At 41.0% G+C, this 17,683-nt stretch overlaps 1 protein-coding gene across 1 annotated transcript in view; it reads left to right on the forward strand.

Annotated features, from left to right (window-relative positions):
* The first annotated feature begins 4,637 nt into the window (after positions 1-4,637).
* RANBP3L (RAN binding protein 3 like) overlaps positions 4,638-17,683 on the forward strand; it is a 43,232-nt gene continuing 30,186 nt past the window's right edge. The window contains exon 1 of the mRNA XM_070934564.1: positions 4,638-4,881. Coding sequence (XP_070790665.1) covers positions 4,638-4,881 — 244 coding nt within the window. The remainder of the gene's footprint in view (positions 4,882-17,683) is intronic.

The raw sequence follows: 17,683 nt of genomic DNA on the forward strand, positions 1-17,683 counted from the left end.
AAAAACATTCTTTTTATTTTGCAAACGTACTGAGGTAAACTGAGCGAATGTGGTAACAAGAGTACCCTTCATCATATATAAGTGAAATTTACTGGCTCGGATTAAAGGGTAATGAATCTGGTGTTGAAAATCAGATATTGAATTGGCATCTCTAAAATCTTCCTTCTTAGGCAGCCCAGTTGACAGTAAGAAGTCTTTCTTATGGATCTCTAATCTCAAACTCATATTTATTCATTTTAATTTTTATGTTCTAGCGTCTTGCCCTAAGATTGCTATGACTTCAGTGTCGCCTAAGTTTGATCATGATTGTATTAATCATTATTTTTAAGATTGCAATTTTTTCCTGAGGACTGTCAGTATTTTTCCCCCCTTTGGGCCCAAGGGTATGGCATGAGATATACCATAATGCTAGCAGAGGATAATATTTCATGCATCTGACACAAGACACGGAAGATTGCCTCAATGAACTCATCTAAGTATGAACAAAGCTGTTCCAAGTATAGGACGCTTTTGAAGCTCCAAAAGGAACGTCCCACTTGAACTTAACCACAGTTGACAGACACAGGCCTACTTGCAAGATCTGCTTTCATAACCCCATTAGCTGCTAATTGGGCTACTTTTAAATATGACTCAGTGTTTTAATAGGAATTTCAACCCAAAGGTCTAACCAAAACTTACTTCCTCTCCTGGCTTACCTCTTACCTCAAGGAGAGTAATTGATGGGTTACCTCACCAATATTCTTACATCAGCTACAATGTTTGAGGGGATGAGACAGAAATAGACCTAGAAGAATCTGGAAGGCCCCTTTCTTAACTTACCTCACACAAATAATAATAATAATAATAATAATAATAATAATAATAATAATAATAATAATAATAATAATAATAATAATTTTATTTCTATACCGCCCTTCTCCCAAAGGACTCAGGGCGGTGTACAGCCTATTAAAATTAAAAGCCTATTAAAACACAAAAATATACAGATATCAATTAAAAATAATTAAAATTATTAAATAATTTCGGCCTAAATTAAAACCCAGAAATTTAAAACACCCAATTTAAAATCATTTACTTTGATAGCCCGACCTGGTGGAACAGCAGGGTCTTGAGGGCACAGCGAAATACAAAGGAATAAGGACACCACCATAGACGTCATCAAATAATCATCAGTAATCCAAGGGTGCAAATTTTATGCTAGCTTTCTTCTGACTTCAGATATAAATGGAGGCCATTTCAACTGGCTAATACAAGGTTGCCTTGGAGTAAAAACACCAACAACCTGATTTATTAACTAAAATAAAACTTATGTCAGGGTTCCAAGTAATACCCCCAACGAAAGAAGATTCCGAGGCTCGAAGTTACTTGAAGTTGCATTTTATTAGAGATGTCATATTGGCACATCTGGTAAAACCCGAATCTGAAAGCTTCCAGGTTTTCCCCACCCAAAGGAAAGTCCAAGTCCCTGCCCAGCACCCACATGTCCATCACATGGCCCAATCAATGCACCGTCCCAACTGGAGATGCCTCCCAGTTCCAGCCCTCCAGATGCAGGGCAAAATGTCCTTGACTCTCAGAGAAAGGAATGTTATTATGACTATATATATATCTCCCCTGCTCCATACAATCTCCCCTCCCAGTTTTCCACAGCACTAAATATGGCAGGCCTGACGATCCAATGCAAAGATGGCTTTCAGGCCTGATAACTTAGGTGAAGCATTGCTATGTTAATACAAACTTTCCAGTAACACTCTTAGCTGAAAACTGTCTAACTTAAGTTTAGAACTATACAAAGATTTTGAGACAGTTTGAAACAATTTACTGCATTTCTCATGATGTCGGTGATGGTGGAGAGCTGAGATGATTTATTTCTGTACCTGCAGTGTAATTGAAATTATTGTGAATTGATGGTAGCTGGGGTTTATTTATTTACTAAATTTATATGGCTGTCCAGCGCACTCACTGAGTGTCTAAAGTCCAGTTAAAAACAAAAGGTAACAAGAATATAAAAATCCTTCATTCATATATTTATACAAATGTGTATGTATGCCTTCACCAGTCCCTGCAGTGTTCTTGGCAAGATTTTCGGAAGTGGTTTGCCACTGCCTGCTTCCTAAGGCTGAGAGAGAGTGACTAGCCCAAGGTCACCCAACTGGCTTTGTGCCTAAAACAGGGCTAGAACCTCATGCAGCCAGTTTTCAGGGGGCTTATTTAGCTGTACATGTGTATGTGAGTGTGTATATACACGTACACCTAAATAAGCCCCTTGAAAACCGGTTCACCTAACATCCTGCCTGAGGTAAATATCAAGTTTTCAGTGCCATATGAAACGCCAGAAGAGTTGGGGCTATCGAGATCAGAGGTGGTACTCAGCAAGTTCTGACCAGTTCTGGAGAACTGGTAGTGGAAATTTTGAGTAGTTCGGAGAACCGGCAAATACCACTTCTGACTGGCCCCGCCCCCATCTATTCTCTGCCTCCCAAGTCCCAGCTGATCAATGGGGATTTTGCAGTAACTTTCCCCTGGAGTGGGGAGGGAATGGAGATTTTACAGTATCCTTCCCCTGCCACGCCCACCAAGCCATGCCATGCCCTCCAAGCCATGCCTACAGAACCGGTAGTAAAAAAATTTGAATTCCACCACTGATCGAGATGTCAGTTGATATGGCAGAAAAAGCACCTCCTCAGATCCACCACATTATGTTATTTAACAGACGGGAGATGGAACATGCCTATTCTATCCGAACTTGTAGGGCAGGCCAAAATAATTGAACATAGGTGATCTACCAATCACCTGGCCCTGTGCTATGAAAGACTTCGTAGGTAATACAAAGTAATGGCTTAGGACCGGGGTATTTGACGGACCTTCTGCGGCCAGCAACAGCTCCCCATTGCCCGGTGCATTCCCACAGAGAGGGCCTACTCTGGGTGCCGTTGGCCAGACAGTGTCGGCTGGCGACCTCTAGGGAGCGGGCCTTCTCTGTGGGCGCACCTACCCTCTGGAATCAGCTCCCCCTGGAGCGCCAGATGGCCCCGACCTTCGCTCTTTCTACCGCGAACTAAAAACGTGGCTATTTCGCCTGGCCGGCCTGGACTGATGGGGGTTTTAAAATGGATTTTAATTGATTTTAGGGATTTTATGTGTAACTTTTAACCTGGAGTTTTTGTTTTATTTTTCTGTTTATTGTTGTGAGCCGCCCTGAGTCCTCTCGCAGAAAGGGCGGCATATAAGTCTAAACAAACAAATAAATAAATACAAATAAATAATAGCCAGCACCTTGACTTGCATCTGGAAGCTTATTGGGAGCTGGTGTAGCTTCTAAAATAGTAGTGCTCGCAAAGTGTGTTCATCGATATCTGTGTTATCTGGTTTAGGAGGCAGCTGCAGCTTCAGAGTGGTCTTCGGGGTAGCTCTATTGTACAGCATGTCATAATCCAGGCAAGAGACATGAGCGACTACAAGCAGGGCCTCCCAATCCAGGAATGTGCACAGTTGGCCAAAGATGGAGTTGTGTAAAGGATCTCCTAGCCATGCCTAACACCTGCTCTATGAGCAGGAGACTAAAGTCTAGGGGCAACCCAGGCTGCATACCAGCTCCATGGGGCTGGGGGGCAGTGGTTTCTACTCCATGCAGGATTAATTGCAGAAAATAAATCAAACCTGGGAATCCTTAACACCTCCCCACCAGCCACTTTATTTTAATAAGGTTGAACTTAGTCCTGTTCTTCTTCATTCACACTTAGGGCATGTCACATTTTTCAACTTTCAATTTCCAAATGTTAGGGGTGCTCAAAAGTTGTGACATGCCTTGGGGATTGTAAAAATATTGTGGTTACTTTAATATAATTTAGATGTGCTTGGTAAATAACTATGGTACATAAACATCATAACTTTTTAACATTTTGTTTGTTCCCTACAGAAAAAAATCTTGATAGCACCACACGCAAGGATTAAAAAGTTACTCTTTTTTTTTTTTGTTAATGAGAACTTAATTCTTCCACTCTCAGTTACGGTTACATAAATGCACATTACTGATCAGTTCATCCCTTTCCAATTGAAGAAATTATTTTGCTGTAGTAAATCCAAGGAAGACACTAGAGAAACACATGCTGTTATAGATTTGTTAAAAGTTTCAGAGTAGAAAAGCACAGTTGTTTTCTGAACAAAAATCTTGCTTCCAACTCATCTGTAGGGAACATGAAACTCAACTATCTGAGATTCCTGTTAATAAATCCCACGAAAGAAAAACGAAACATTATTCATTGGCTGCATTCCTTCTTTATGTTAATCTGGATGACTTTACATATCCCCTCCCAGAGTCCTGCCTCTCTTAAGTGCCTCTCCAGTGTGAACTGTCAGGAAAGCAGCTTCCTTTTCACAGAAGCTGCTACAGGTTTTTCTTTCTGGTCTTAGAACGTGGGTTTTTCTGCAGTTTCAATTCAGAAGAAACTGCTTTGGGCTTCTGGAAAAAAAAATTGTGGCAGGAGTAAATACGAAGAGGAGTAAAATTACATTTGCCCAGGACATCTTTGTAACTGCTGTTGTTGCTCACGAAGAGTCTGCAAGGAGGAAAAGAAAGAAGTATTTAATATTGCAGAATTCGGTGGAATGTTTTGAGAGCTCTATGGATCTCGATTATGAGAACCAAGCAAACCTCTGCTAGAAAAGTAAATGATGGGCTTTCGGTTGTAAAAGTTTTCTGCACAAAAGTTTTCTGCACAAAAAGTACTTTTTCTTTGACTATTAGCTTTGAACATCAAATGAAGGACACACCTCATTTCAAAAGAAGAAGCAGCACGTGGACCATGGACCAAACTAGAAACCCCCAAACTGACATCTATGTGTTCCACAGCTTTGGCTGCAACAGACACAAAGATGAAGGTAAATCCATTGTTTCCTGAAATTAATGTAATTTATTTGTTGTTTTAATTGTTATTAAAAGCAAACTTTAAAAAAAAAATCCCAGGTAAATTCAGGGTTATTTTACTACCTGAAGCCAATTTCTAGTCCATGCCAGGTTGATTAAATGTCCCTAAAAAAGAAATCTATGTCTTAGTTTTCCAAGGCCCTAAGGCTTCTTCCTCTGTTCATTTTAACAATCCCTGTTACACTTTTGGGAGAAAAGTAATTCCCAAGACTAAAATCAGTAGAGTTCTTAGGATTTCTTTTAAATCATGGAATGCTTCTTTTATTTTAAAAGAAAAAAAAAACCAACTAAATGTGTCTTCAACCTTGTTTTCATTGATCAGTTTTCCTTGGAAAAATACTTTCTGATCAGATTACGGAAATCGTGAGAAATCAAAGATAAAAATCTGCAGGACAGTTGAACATTTTGTTGTAAACATATTTTATGTACACACAGAATGTTGCAAATGCAAGTTGCTAAGATAGGGGGCATTGCTTGCTAGTGTTTGGATGATAGTGTCTTGGAGAAGACCTATGGATAATTGACGATGGACTGTAACTACCTGGAAGATGCTAGGATAAAGAAGCCTCCCTTAAATTCCACAATGAAAAATGCACCTGGAGTAGAATTTTGTCCCATCCTTGATCAAGAATTTCATACGTAAATCAAATAGTAAGTAAAGGCAATTACACTGGAATATTCATAATAAACTCTCTAGACATAGGTGCCCATTACAAATCATGATGATGTCACGAACATAATTACATCATGTGTTCTCCTGTAATGGACTGTGTGGATGACATTGGAGAATAAGGGGATGAGATGCTGGGTACTCAGACAAGAGAAGCAGATGCCCTAATGGATCTGCCCTAAAGGCAATGGTGGGAAGCTTGTACTTTCAGACTTGAAAAATTCTGTTAATGTAGCCTTACAATAAAGTAGAATTGGTTCATCTAGTTATATTTCTTGTCTGGTTAACTTGGAAAGGCTGACATCCCCCCAGGTACTTTTGTATCTATACTAGATATAATAATAGGAACGCAGTGACAACATATCCCATGTGCCCCTCCCCGATACCTTCTAGATATTCTGAAATTCAATATCAGTTACCTCCATCTGAACTGATAATAGCATAGTCCGTTCGGAGTCTTCCATTCCATACTGGAATTGCAATCTTGAGCATCTATAAAGCTCCCTTTTTGATAAATCAATTTCCTAAAGATTGTTCACCAAGAATTATGTTCACCAGTCTTAAAACCCTCAAAATATATTTATATATTTTGAATTACCCAAAGGGCATGGGGAAACAACAACGATCAGTGTATAATGCTTCATAACATATTGCGAAATCTAACCTCAGAAGTTTGCCATCTAGTGGCATATTGAAAATTTAAAGAAAGACAATGATATTGCCTATGTTTTAAGATGGTTTTCTTTTTGGGTGGAAATACTAAGGTTTTATATTGTGAGTATATATTTATAAAGTGAATTCCAGAGTAACGATGTTACTCAGAGCAGACTCACTGAAATCCCTGGGATTTAATTCAAGTCACAGCATCGTTTAACAATTTCAGTAATGTAGACTGAGTGAGGTCGGATTCACTCAATCTGTAATGTAATTGGAGGGTGCGGGTGGCACAAGGGGAAACATGACCTTGAATTTAAAAATGATGACCTTGAATTTAAAAATGGGAGATGTCTACTTGTGCTAAAGCATATTTTAGTAGAAAAAATGTTGAACATTCAGTTTTGTATATTTATTACTGTGTTTTAGATGCTGCTCTGTTTCGAAATGCCTTTAAGCAGCACCTGACAAAAATAAAAGTTTTAAAACTTCTGAATTGTGATAAATAATATATATTACAGTAGCCCAACCCTTCTCCCAAAGTTGAGCAACTAGTTACTGCTAGGTCACACGGATTATATTACCCAACAGTATGTGTTCAATTTATTTTAAAATTATATTTACAAAGAATGATGTACAAATCCACTCCTTATAGACTAGAAGTTATCTATGAAAGAAGCCAGTATGGCTTACTCAACAAACTACATTTGAAAAAAACTCTGACTTAACCTGGCGCTAAAAGAAGCCAATGTTGGTAGATTCTATGAGCGAAGCAGAGCTGAAATTAACGGACTGCTATTTATTGCAACGAGAAGTTAGGAATTGTGTGAGTTTCCTTGAGAAGGGTAGCTTAGTTTTTGATGGCTTCTCCAAAGGTTTGGTGAATGGTGACCACTGAGCCTGTGCTGAGAACAATGTAGGCTCTGACTTGGAACCTCTGAGGGCAACCTAGCCATGAATACCTGAGAAGTTGCATTAACCCGTTCAAATGATTGTCCTTGGTTGCAGGAAAGATTCATTAAGGTTATCTATTTATGATTTTACGTTGGGTTGGAGGATATTAGGTTTAACATCATTTTTCAATAAGCCTTTTAAGTAATTTGCCAATGTCCGTATGTTTAAGTAGGAAGAGCTGCTTTCTCAGCAAACATAGAAACTCAGAAGCAATCATAGAAGACTGAAGCAGGGGTGAAATCCAGCAGGTTCTGACAGGTTCTGGAGAATTGGTAGCGGAAATTTTGAGAAGTTCAGAGAACCGGTAGCGGAAATTTTGAGGAGTTTGGAGAACTGGCAAATACCATCTCTGGCTGGCCCCAGAGTGGGGTGGGAATGGAGATTTTGCAATATCCCTCCCCCAGGAGTGGGATGGGAATGGAGATTTTGCAGTATCCTTCCCCCAGGAGTGGGGTGGGAATGGAGATTTTGCAGTATCCTTCCCCTGCCATGCGCACCAAGCGACGCCCACAGAACTGGTAGTAAAAAAATTTGGATTTCACCACTGGACTGAAGCTAATAATTAATGTCAACATCTACCATATATTGCAATATACAGTTTTAATTCAGGGGAGGTCCGCACAATGCTTCAAACTCAGTTTGGAAAATGTGCTTCCGGATGGATAGAATGACAGAGATTACATGTAGCTTTTACACTGAGCTTTTCGAAGGACTTCAAAATTTCAGAGATTTAGAATATGGGCCTTCACCACTAACAACCTGATTCATCAATCACAATTTGTTATATACAGGATATATATATATATTTAATTATTTGATGCAGCTTCAGGTGACATTTTTTAAACCAAAGAGAGGATTTCATATTTTTAAAAAATGGAACAATAGAAAGAAAATTTGCTAATAAAATTACAGTGCCATTTTAAGTCACTTGCCGTATCATTCTAATTTTTTCATAGAGGGAGGCATTAGAGTCTTTGGAACATTATTCTGATACTGAATTGAATATCCTACAATTGGTTTCTACCCTTCTAACTGATCGTTAAAAATAATTTTTCTCCCAACCTGACAAATATATTGGAAACGTTGGGAGTAACAGTCAAGTACTATTACAGAGTGTATGAATGTTTTATCACTTTGATTATATCTGGAACATTTTGAGATAAAGAGAAATAAAATTCAGAATTTTGCAGTGGAGAATCATTTGAAAGAATAGAATATAGAATATTCTTTATTTGCCAGGTGTGATTGGACATACAAGGAATTTGTCTCTGATGCATAAGCGCTCAGTGTACATACAAACAACAAAATAATATAATCATAAAATACTTTCTAACTTAAGATCTATGCAGTAGAAAATATATTTTATATCATGGGTCAGCAATGCAACGCTTGCAGATCATGGGACTCTGTGACACCCCTAAATAATTTTTGGGAATCTTCAAATTTTCAACTATTATAATGGCAAAAATGAGGTTACCTAAGGGATTTTTCAAGAATATATTTCTGTACAATTCAGTCCATCAGATTAGGCATACTGTGGATCCCACCAGCCAAAGAGTTTCAGTTCCCAAGGACCAGAAGATGGGCCTTCTCTGCTGTTGCCCCTGTTTTGTGGAATTTCTCCCTTCAGAGATTAGAAAGCACAAACCCTGTTGGTCTTTCAGAAGGCTTTAAAAACTTGACCATATACTTTAGTGACAAAATATCATAAGATTGCTTAGGGTTGGATGTATCAAAATCCTCTCCAATTTGAAGATTTGCGGTATGAAGAAATAAGGGAGGAATACTTAGGATTTGTTCAAGGTTTTTCTCATGGTATTCTGTCAGGGGTGGGTTCTACTTACCTTTACTACCGGTTTGCAACAGGGCTGCACGGGTGCGCTCGCTTCGCTCGTGCATGCGCAGAAGCTTCCTGATGACATCCAGGTCAGTGGGCGGAGCCTCCCGCCAATTTTACTACTGGTTTTTGCGAACCGGTCTTAACCGGGAGAACCCACCACTGTATTCAGTGCTTTAAACCTGCCCCAAGTAGAATTCTCTTCATGGTTCTATTATCGTCTTACTACCAGTCATTGCAGTCAGTTAAAGGTTGTAGGTATTTTGAATATTTGTAGACACACTAATTCATATATTTAAAACATGTATTGCCCTTCTTCCCAAGAGTGGGGGCAATGCATATATTTTTATAATTGCATCTAAGGAAGAGGTTAGCCCAAATGGATCCACTGAGCTTTTTAATTAAGCCAGTGTTTAGATCCAAGTGATTTTGATCATTATTCACATCACCGACAGGCAACCCAAAACCATCAAACCTCACGAGGTCCATGAAATTTAGTTGTTACAGAGAGTGGACATCCCTCAAATTGCCTAACTGGATTTTAGAGGCATGGTTGCCTAATATTAGTAGCACAATCCTTGGTATGTTGAGTGAAGAAGCATAGAAAAATTGCAATGCAACCACTAAAATAAATTCAAAAGGGAAAACAAATCCAAATGTCTGAAAAAATTAAAAATATGACCTCCCTTTCATAACTGGCATAACCACAACAATCTGAAATCAGTCCAAATTGTTGAACATTATGATGCCTTCCCCTATTTTCCTGCACAAAGTTCATCTTAATCGATGCTATATTTTAATACGTTCTTGAAATTTTGCTGGATGACATTGGAATGACTTTAGGATTTTTGCACTTCCCAGTCTTCTGCATTTGCTGAAGTTTGGCACCAGTAGCATTGTAAGTAACAGAATATGGAATTACAGAGTTGGAAGGGACCTTAGAGGTCTTCTAGCCCAACCCCCTGCTCAAGCAGGAGATCCTATACCATTTCAAACAAATTACTACAATGGAAATTCTGAGAGAGCATCAGGTTGCCAAAATGTGGCCATAAAGCATCTTTTCTTTTTAGAACATATTAACAATCTCCTTTATTACATATCCTCCTTGAGTCCCCCAAGTTCTGATTTAGCACAATATTCTTTAAATCAACAAAGATGATGTAATCAACAGCATAGTCACACTTCAATAAGAAACAACACCATCTTTAGTGGTGATGTTGCTTTGAAACACATTGTTCCAGTTTCAACAGGGTTAGGCAAGTCCTGTTTTTAGCTCTGTGGCTTCAGTGCTTCTTGGCAATAATATTGGTGTCAGGGGATCAAGCTAAACATCTCCTATTTCATAAACTATTGACAAGTAGGGGACTGGTGGCATAGAAAAACCATTATAGATACTGTAAAAGTGATTAGAGAACTTACAAAAGACTTCTGTAGATTGATAAATCATTATCAGTCTACACAAACCCAGTTTGTGGGGGCAATAAGATGACTTTGTAAAAATAGACAAAAGTATGAAGGCTATTGCTTAACGCATTGTAAGCCGCCCTGAGTCTCTGGAGAAGGGCGGCATATAAATCAAATTAAAAAAAATAAAAATAAAATTATGTTGGATATGGAATTCAAGTGGCTGTAGTCCCAACAGTATAAATGAACAAGAAATTGTGGTTGACCCATCAAAACATTTTAGATATAGAATAGGAATGGTTGAATCAGCTTTTTTTCAATTTCTGTTATGGTTTATTTCATTTTCTTTCCATATTAGTTTATATATTAAGACTGCAAAGAAAGTTTAATCTACTTGAGAAACATATACACGCACACTCTGTCACATTTTTTCACTAATGTAAATACATTTTTGTTCGTACACTCCCCTATTTTTTTTTAAAAAAAACCAACCTCCTTGCAAAATTTAGAAATTGCAAATATTACCATACTACTATATACAACATTCAGAAAATGCAAATCTAGTAAATTCGCAGTAAAATATGAACCAAACCAATTGAATGTTTCCTGTTGCAAGTTGGCCTTATCTACTGCACACAGATTACAATTTTCTCTCTAGAAAATTGTCTGTTTCCAGCCTATATCAGATTCACACCTACTTATTAGTAAGTCCATTTAATTTATTTTTTTAGAAAAAAATTGCACTCAAAGTTGTATGTTTCATGAATATTTCAAGACGTGTTTCAAAATGATTTAAATTAAATTTTATTTTATTTTAATTCCAAGCTTAAGTTATTTAAAGCAGGGGTCTCCAACCTTGGCAACTTTAAGACTTGTGGACTTCAACTCACAGAGTTCTGGGAGTTGAAGTCCACAAGTCTTAAAGTTGCCAAGGTTGGAGACCCCTGCTTTAAAGTATTTATTTCCAAAATATGCTAAGGCTACAACCTTAAGATCTCTTGACTTCAAAAATTATAAGATTATCAGCTTTCCCCTTCTTAGCTTACAGTGACGACTCCAACCTGAGAACTTGTTTCTGACTTCTTCCCAGAAGTGCATAACTACCTTCCAAGCTTTTCTAATGTATAAATTTTCTTCCATTTGTGTTAACGGACCAGGGATTATTTACCTCCAGTGAAGCAAACGTTGATCCTTTCTCATTCCAGCTACAAATGGCAGCTTGTTTGTCTTTACCCAGACTCAATGGGGGCAATTGTCCCATGCAAGAAAACATACTTAGCCGTATCCTTATAAAGCAAAAAAAAAATGCCAGTGTTTAACTTTGTTAAAATAGCTAAAAGAAAGTTGCTTGGTGGGCCTCTTTGGGGCAGAAATAACTACCATCAGGGAAATAAATGTGGGAAAAGAGGGGAAAATATGTAAATTGTGCCCGGCTTCAATTATGCATAACAGAAAGGGACAAATTGGTTTCTGCTATAGTCCCAGAGTGTTCTGTACATACCTAAAAAAGTGAGGAGGAAAATGAGAGGCTCAGTCTGTAGTCATTATTTATGAAGCTGGGAGACAAATTTATTGCCCAATCTACTCTTGGCAGAAAGGGCTGCATTATTCCTGTTCTTGGCAGGCTTCAGTAGTGACTTGTCCAGCAGTCTCTGAGTCACAACACGGACTGAGCTGCCTCAGACCAGCGCAACCTAGTTATAACTAGTTTCTGCCACATCAGCTGGTCAGAGCATGTAACCTGCTGTAGTTTCTGAACAGGACAGGGAGGGAGGAGAGGTGAGGCTGCTGTGTCAGGTTATTCCACCCTTCCTCTACCTCGGTGCCCCGCACTGCCTATGCTTCTCCGTGCATCCTTCCCCCCCCCCCAAAAAAAAACTGCAGGATGCCATCAGAACAATAGAATAATAGATTTGGAAGGGACCTTGGAGATCTTCTAGTCTAACCTCGTACTCAAGCAGGAAACCCTATACCAGTGATGGCTAACCTTTTTGCCATCGTGTGCCAGGAGTGGGGAGTGGGGTATTTTCACATGCGTGCATGCCCACATCCATAATTCTATGCACCCCGCCCCTGCACATACGACCCTCCCCACACTCCCTCTGCTTCTGGCATGCGATGGCCTGGTAGGTCCGTTTTTCTCTCTCACCAGGCTCCAGAGCCTTTCTAGGAGTTGCCCGTTTGGCAACTTCCTGTCCGACCGTTTCCGGCTTCTGGAGGGCCTCTGGGGGAAGAAGGCCGTTTTCGCCCTCCCCAGACTCCTAGAAAGGCTCTGGAAGCTGGGGAAAGACAAAAATGGGCCTTCCCCATCCCTCACCCCCGAGGCCCTCTGGAGGCAGGAAACAGCCTGTTTCCCTACTTCTGGTAGGCCCAGAAGGCCCAAAAATCAGCTGGCCAGCATGTGGATGCGCGCTGGAGATGAGCTCGCGTGCCCACCAAAATGGCTATGCGTGCCACCTGTGGCACCCGTGCCATAGGTTCGCCATCCCGGCCCTATACCATTTCAGATAAATGGTTGTCCAATCTCTTCCTAAAAATCTCCAGTGTTGGAGCACCCACAACTTCTAGAGGCAAGTTGTTCCACTGATTCATTGTTCTAACTGTCAGGAAACTTCTCCTTAGTTCTAGGTTGCTTCTCTCCTTGATTAGTTTCCATCCATTGCTTCTTGTCCTGCTTTAAGGTGCTTTGGAGAATAGGTTGAAACCTCCCCCCACCCACTCTTCTTTGTGGCAGCCTCTGAGATATTGGAACACTGCTATCATGTCACCCCTAGTCCTCCTTTTCATTAAACTAGACATACCCAGGTCCTGCAACTGTTCTTCATATGTTTTAGCCTCCAGTCCCTAATCATCTTTGTTGTTCTTCTCTGTACTCTTTCTAGAGTCTCCACATCTTTTTTTACATCGTGGTGACCAAAACTGGATGCAATATTCCAAGTGTGGCCTTACCCAGGCATTATAAGGTGGTATTAACACTTCATGTGATCTTGATTCTATCCCTCTCTTAATGCAACTTAGGACTGCATTGGCTATTTTGGCAGCTACAGCACACTGCTGGCTCATATTCAAGTGCTGGTCCACTAGGATTCCAAGATCCTTCTTGCAGTTACTACTGTTGAGCCAGGTACCACCTTATTCTATACTTGTGCGTTTGGTTTTTCTTGCCTAAATGTAAAATTTTACTTTTCTTTTACTTTTCTCTCCATCCATTATGTTGCCAGTGGGTGCTTTTAGGTGAAACTTGCAGATACTGCTGCCTCAAAAGCTTCAAACAATGTGGTCTTTCTTTGGAACGTCCCTATTTTTGCACCCCTATTGTGACAGAATAGCCACCCAATGACCTATAAGAACAGTCCATGGGATATGATATGTGGGAGTGACCTTGGGAGACGAGAGGAGAGAGAGCCGCAGATTAGACAACAGTGAGATAAGAGGCCGCTGAGCCCACAGAAGCAATGAAGCTATGTTAAATGACTCAGAATGGAGCCTCCCTAGTTTCTTGGAGCATAAAGACGAAGGAGAATTGTACTTTCAAACTTGGAAAATTCTCTTAAAGTAATGTAACCTTATAATAAATGTAAAGCTAAGACTTCTGGGTGTGTTTCTTGTCTGGAGTACTTTGCAAGACTGACATCATGTGAGAATGTGTCAATTTTTAGAGGCCACCAACTGATACCTTTATTTTAATCAAGTCTGATAGGTCTACATCATTAACAAGCTTGTAACTCTAGAAGGACATTGCTCACTTCCACATGCATCTACCCATCCACCATCTACCCATCTTTCTTTCTTACAGTCTTCTTATTAGTTTTTCTATCACTGAATTCTTCTGAATATGTTTTAAAACACAGTTGGGATTGATTCAGTCTACTTTCATGGCCATGGATTTCAAAATGTTATTGCCCAAGCATGTTTACAAACATGGTAGAGCTTACAAAGGATAAACAGCCAATCAGCAATTGCCTACCTTGACCAGTAGCTGAGCACAAACAATTGTTTAGTATTCACTATTGTCCACTTGTGCTTTCTACTATTATTGTGAAGTGCTTCTATATTCTGCAATGGCCCTTGTTGCTTGAAACAGGATTTCTTCGTAAGAAGAGAAGTTATGATTGGAACAGGGGAATCCAAGAAAGCTTACACTCATAAGGATCCAGTCACAGCTTCTGAACAGAAGGCATAGCCAGTTTGGTCTAGTGGTTAAGGCACCTGGCTAGAAGCCAGGAGACTGTGAATTCTAGTCCCACCTTAACCATGAAAGCCAACTAGGTGACCTTAGGTCTGGCACTTTCTCTCAGCTAACCCACAACACAGTATTGTTGTTGTGGGGGAAATGGGAAGAGTATTAGGTTTATTTGCCATCTTAAATTATTTATAAAAATAATTTATTTTATTTATTTTATTTAATTTATATACCGCCCTTCTCCCGAAGGACTCAGGGCAGTGAACAGCCATAATAAAACAGTGTACAAAATAGAATTTAAAAGCAGATTAAAATAATTAAATCATAGGCCGAATTTAAAACTCTCATTTAAAACCAATTTTAAAACCCCATTAAAACCAAATTAAAACCATTTATACCATCAGAGCAGCTTGCTGGAATAACAGTGTCTTCACTGCACGACGGAAGGCACGGAGGTCGGGGATCCTTCGTATGTCCGGGGGCAATTCATTCCAGAGGGCAGGGGCCCCCACAGAGAAGGCTCTCCCCCTGGGGGTCACCAGTCTACATTGTTTGGCTGACGGTACCCTGAGGAGGCCCTCTCTGTGTGAGTGTACTGGTCGGTGGGAGGCAATCGGTGACAGATTGTGGTCTTGTAGATAGCCAGGTCCTAAGCCATGGAGTGCTTTAAAGGTGGTAACCAACACCTTGAAGCGTACCCGGAAGACCACTGGGAGCCAGTGCAGCTCGCGCAAGAGAGGTGTTACATGGGAGCGATGGGTCGCCCCCATTATTACTCGTGCGGCCGCATTCTGCGCCAGTTGGAGCCTCCGGGTGCTCCTCAAGGGGAGCCCCATATAGAGAGTGTTACAATAGTCCAGACGGGAAGTGACGAGGGCGTGAGTGACTGTGCGCAAGGCATCCCGATCCAGAAAGGGGCGCAACTGGGAAATCAGGAGAACCTGATAAAAAGCCCCCCTGGCCACGGCCATCATATGATCATCCAAAGACAGCCGTGAATCCAGGAGGACGCCCAAGTTGCGAGCCCTCTCTGAGGGGGGTAAGATCTCATCCCCAATAGTCAGCAATGGTGTAAACTGGCTATATCGGGACGCCGGAAACCACAGCCACTCAGTCTTAGAGGGGTTGAGTCTGAGCCTGTTCCTCCCCATCCAGATCCGCACAGCCTCCAGGCAATGGGACATCACGTCAAGGGCATCTTTGGGGTGGCCTGGGGTTGAAATGTACAACTGCGTGTCATCGGCATACAGTTGACACTTCACCCCAAAGCCACGGATGATCTCGCCCAGCGGCTTCACATAAATGTTAAACAGGAGGGGCGAGAGAACCGATCCCTGCGGCACCCCACAAGTGAGGGACCTCGAGGTTGACCTCTGCCCTCCCATCAACACAGACTGCATACGGTCAGAGAGGAAGGAGGAGAACCACCGTAAAACGGTGCCCCCCACTCCCAACCCCTCTAGCCAACGCAGCATGATACCATGATCGATGGTATCAAAAGCCACTGAGAGGTCTAGGAGGACCAGGACAGAGGAGCAACCCCTGTCCCGAGCCCTCCAGAGATCATCAACCAATGCGATCAATGCCATTTCCGTGCTGTAACCCACCCTGAAGCCCGACTGGCATGGATCTAGATAGACAGCTTCATCCAGGAATCGAGGAAGTTGCCTCGCCACCACACTCTCGACTCGCCGCGAAGTGAAGGTTGGAGACAGGACGATAATTAGCTAAAACAGCCGGGTCCAGGGAAGGCTTCTTGAGAAGGGGCCTCACCACCGCCTCTTTCAGGGCGGCTGGGAAGACACCCTCACCCAGCGAAGCGTTGGTAATCTCCTGAAACCAGCCTGGTGTAACCTCCCGGGAGGCCAGTACCAACCAGGAGGGACACGGGTCCAGTAAACATGTGGTAACGTTAAGCCTCCCCAAAATCCTGTCCATGTCCTCAGGAGTCACAGGATCAAACTCCTCCCAGATAACAGTCTCGAGACTCGCCTCCGTCATCCCGTCTGAAACTATCCAATCAGAGTCCAGGCCATGCCAAATCTGAGCGAATGAATGAATGAATGAATGAATGAATGAATGAATGAATGAATGAACAAATAAATGAACCATCGAATGGATGAAATAGCTCAATCCTTTGCTGGAAGTGTAGCCTGTCTGGAAGAGCCCTTAATTTTCTCTACATTTCTCTCCTTGCATTTTTTTTTCTGAAATAAAATGCTTTTCTAGACTCCAAAGAATGGATGAATGGATCATGTTTTCTACAGTAAAGAATAAGTTTCTTCAAGTCTGAATTCAATTAACTCTGAAGAAGCTGAACTGCTTCTCTATGGGGTTTTATTATGCCAATTGCCAATGGCTCCAAAGCTCAACCTTTGGAGTTTCTTCTTCTGCCTCAGGAATAGCAGTAGCACTTAGACTTATATACCGCTTCACAGAACTTTACAGTCTTCTCCAAGCAGTTTACAGAGTCAGCATATTGCCCCCGACAATCTGGGTCCTCATTTTACCGATCTTGGAAGGATGGAAGGCTGAGTCATCTTTGAGCCGGTCAGAATTGAACTGCCAAACAGCAGTCAGCAGAAGTAGCCTGCAGTACCCCATTCTAACCACTGCACCACCATGGATCAATAACCCTTCAAACTTCTCGCTCCTTCTTTCCCAACTTCTTCCTGAAATGCTAGCAGGAAAAGAGAGATAGGCAGAAAGAGAGGCACAGGCACGTCATCCATCCATCTCATGCCAGTAGTAGCCAATCAGGTAGGTAGAAATGATGCAAGAGAATATCTGGGCTATTTAAATACGAATCAGAGAAGGATTGGAGGAATGCAATAATTAGAAATGAACTTGATGAATTCTGAAACCGCATTTATGAACAAAGTTCTCACCAACTCTTTAGTTTTGCATGCCAACAATACAAGGCAAACTTACAGAAAACCATTGTAAGCTGTTCTACAGGTCAGAATAGTTCTTCCTTGAATTTAAGGTGTACAGAACCATTTGTTCCCTATGAATGGGTGCAGTTTTTTTTTCATAAAAAAAAATATTTTTGGA

This window comes from Pituophis catenifer, unplaced genomic scaffold, assembly GCF_029215685.1.
Source record: "Pituophis catenifer annectens isolate HBS135680 unplaced genomic scaffold, rPitCat1.0.hap2 SCAF_2, whole genome shotgun sequence".
Classification (NCBI taxonomy): Eukaryota; Metazoa; Chordata; class Lepidosauria; order Squamata; family Colubridae; genus Pituophis; species Pituophis catenifer.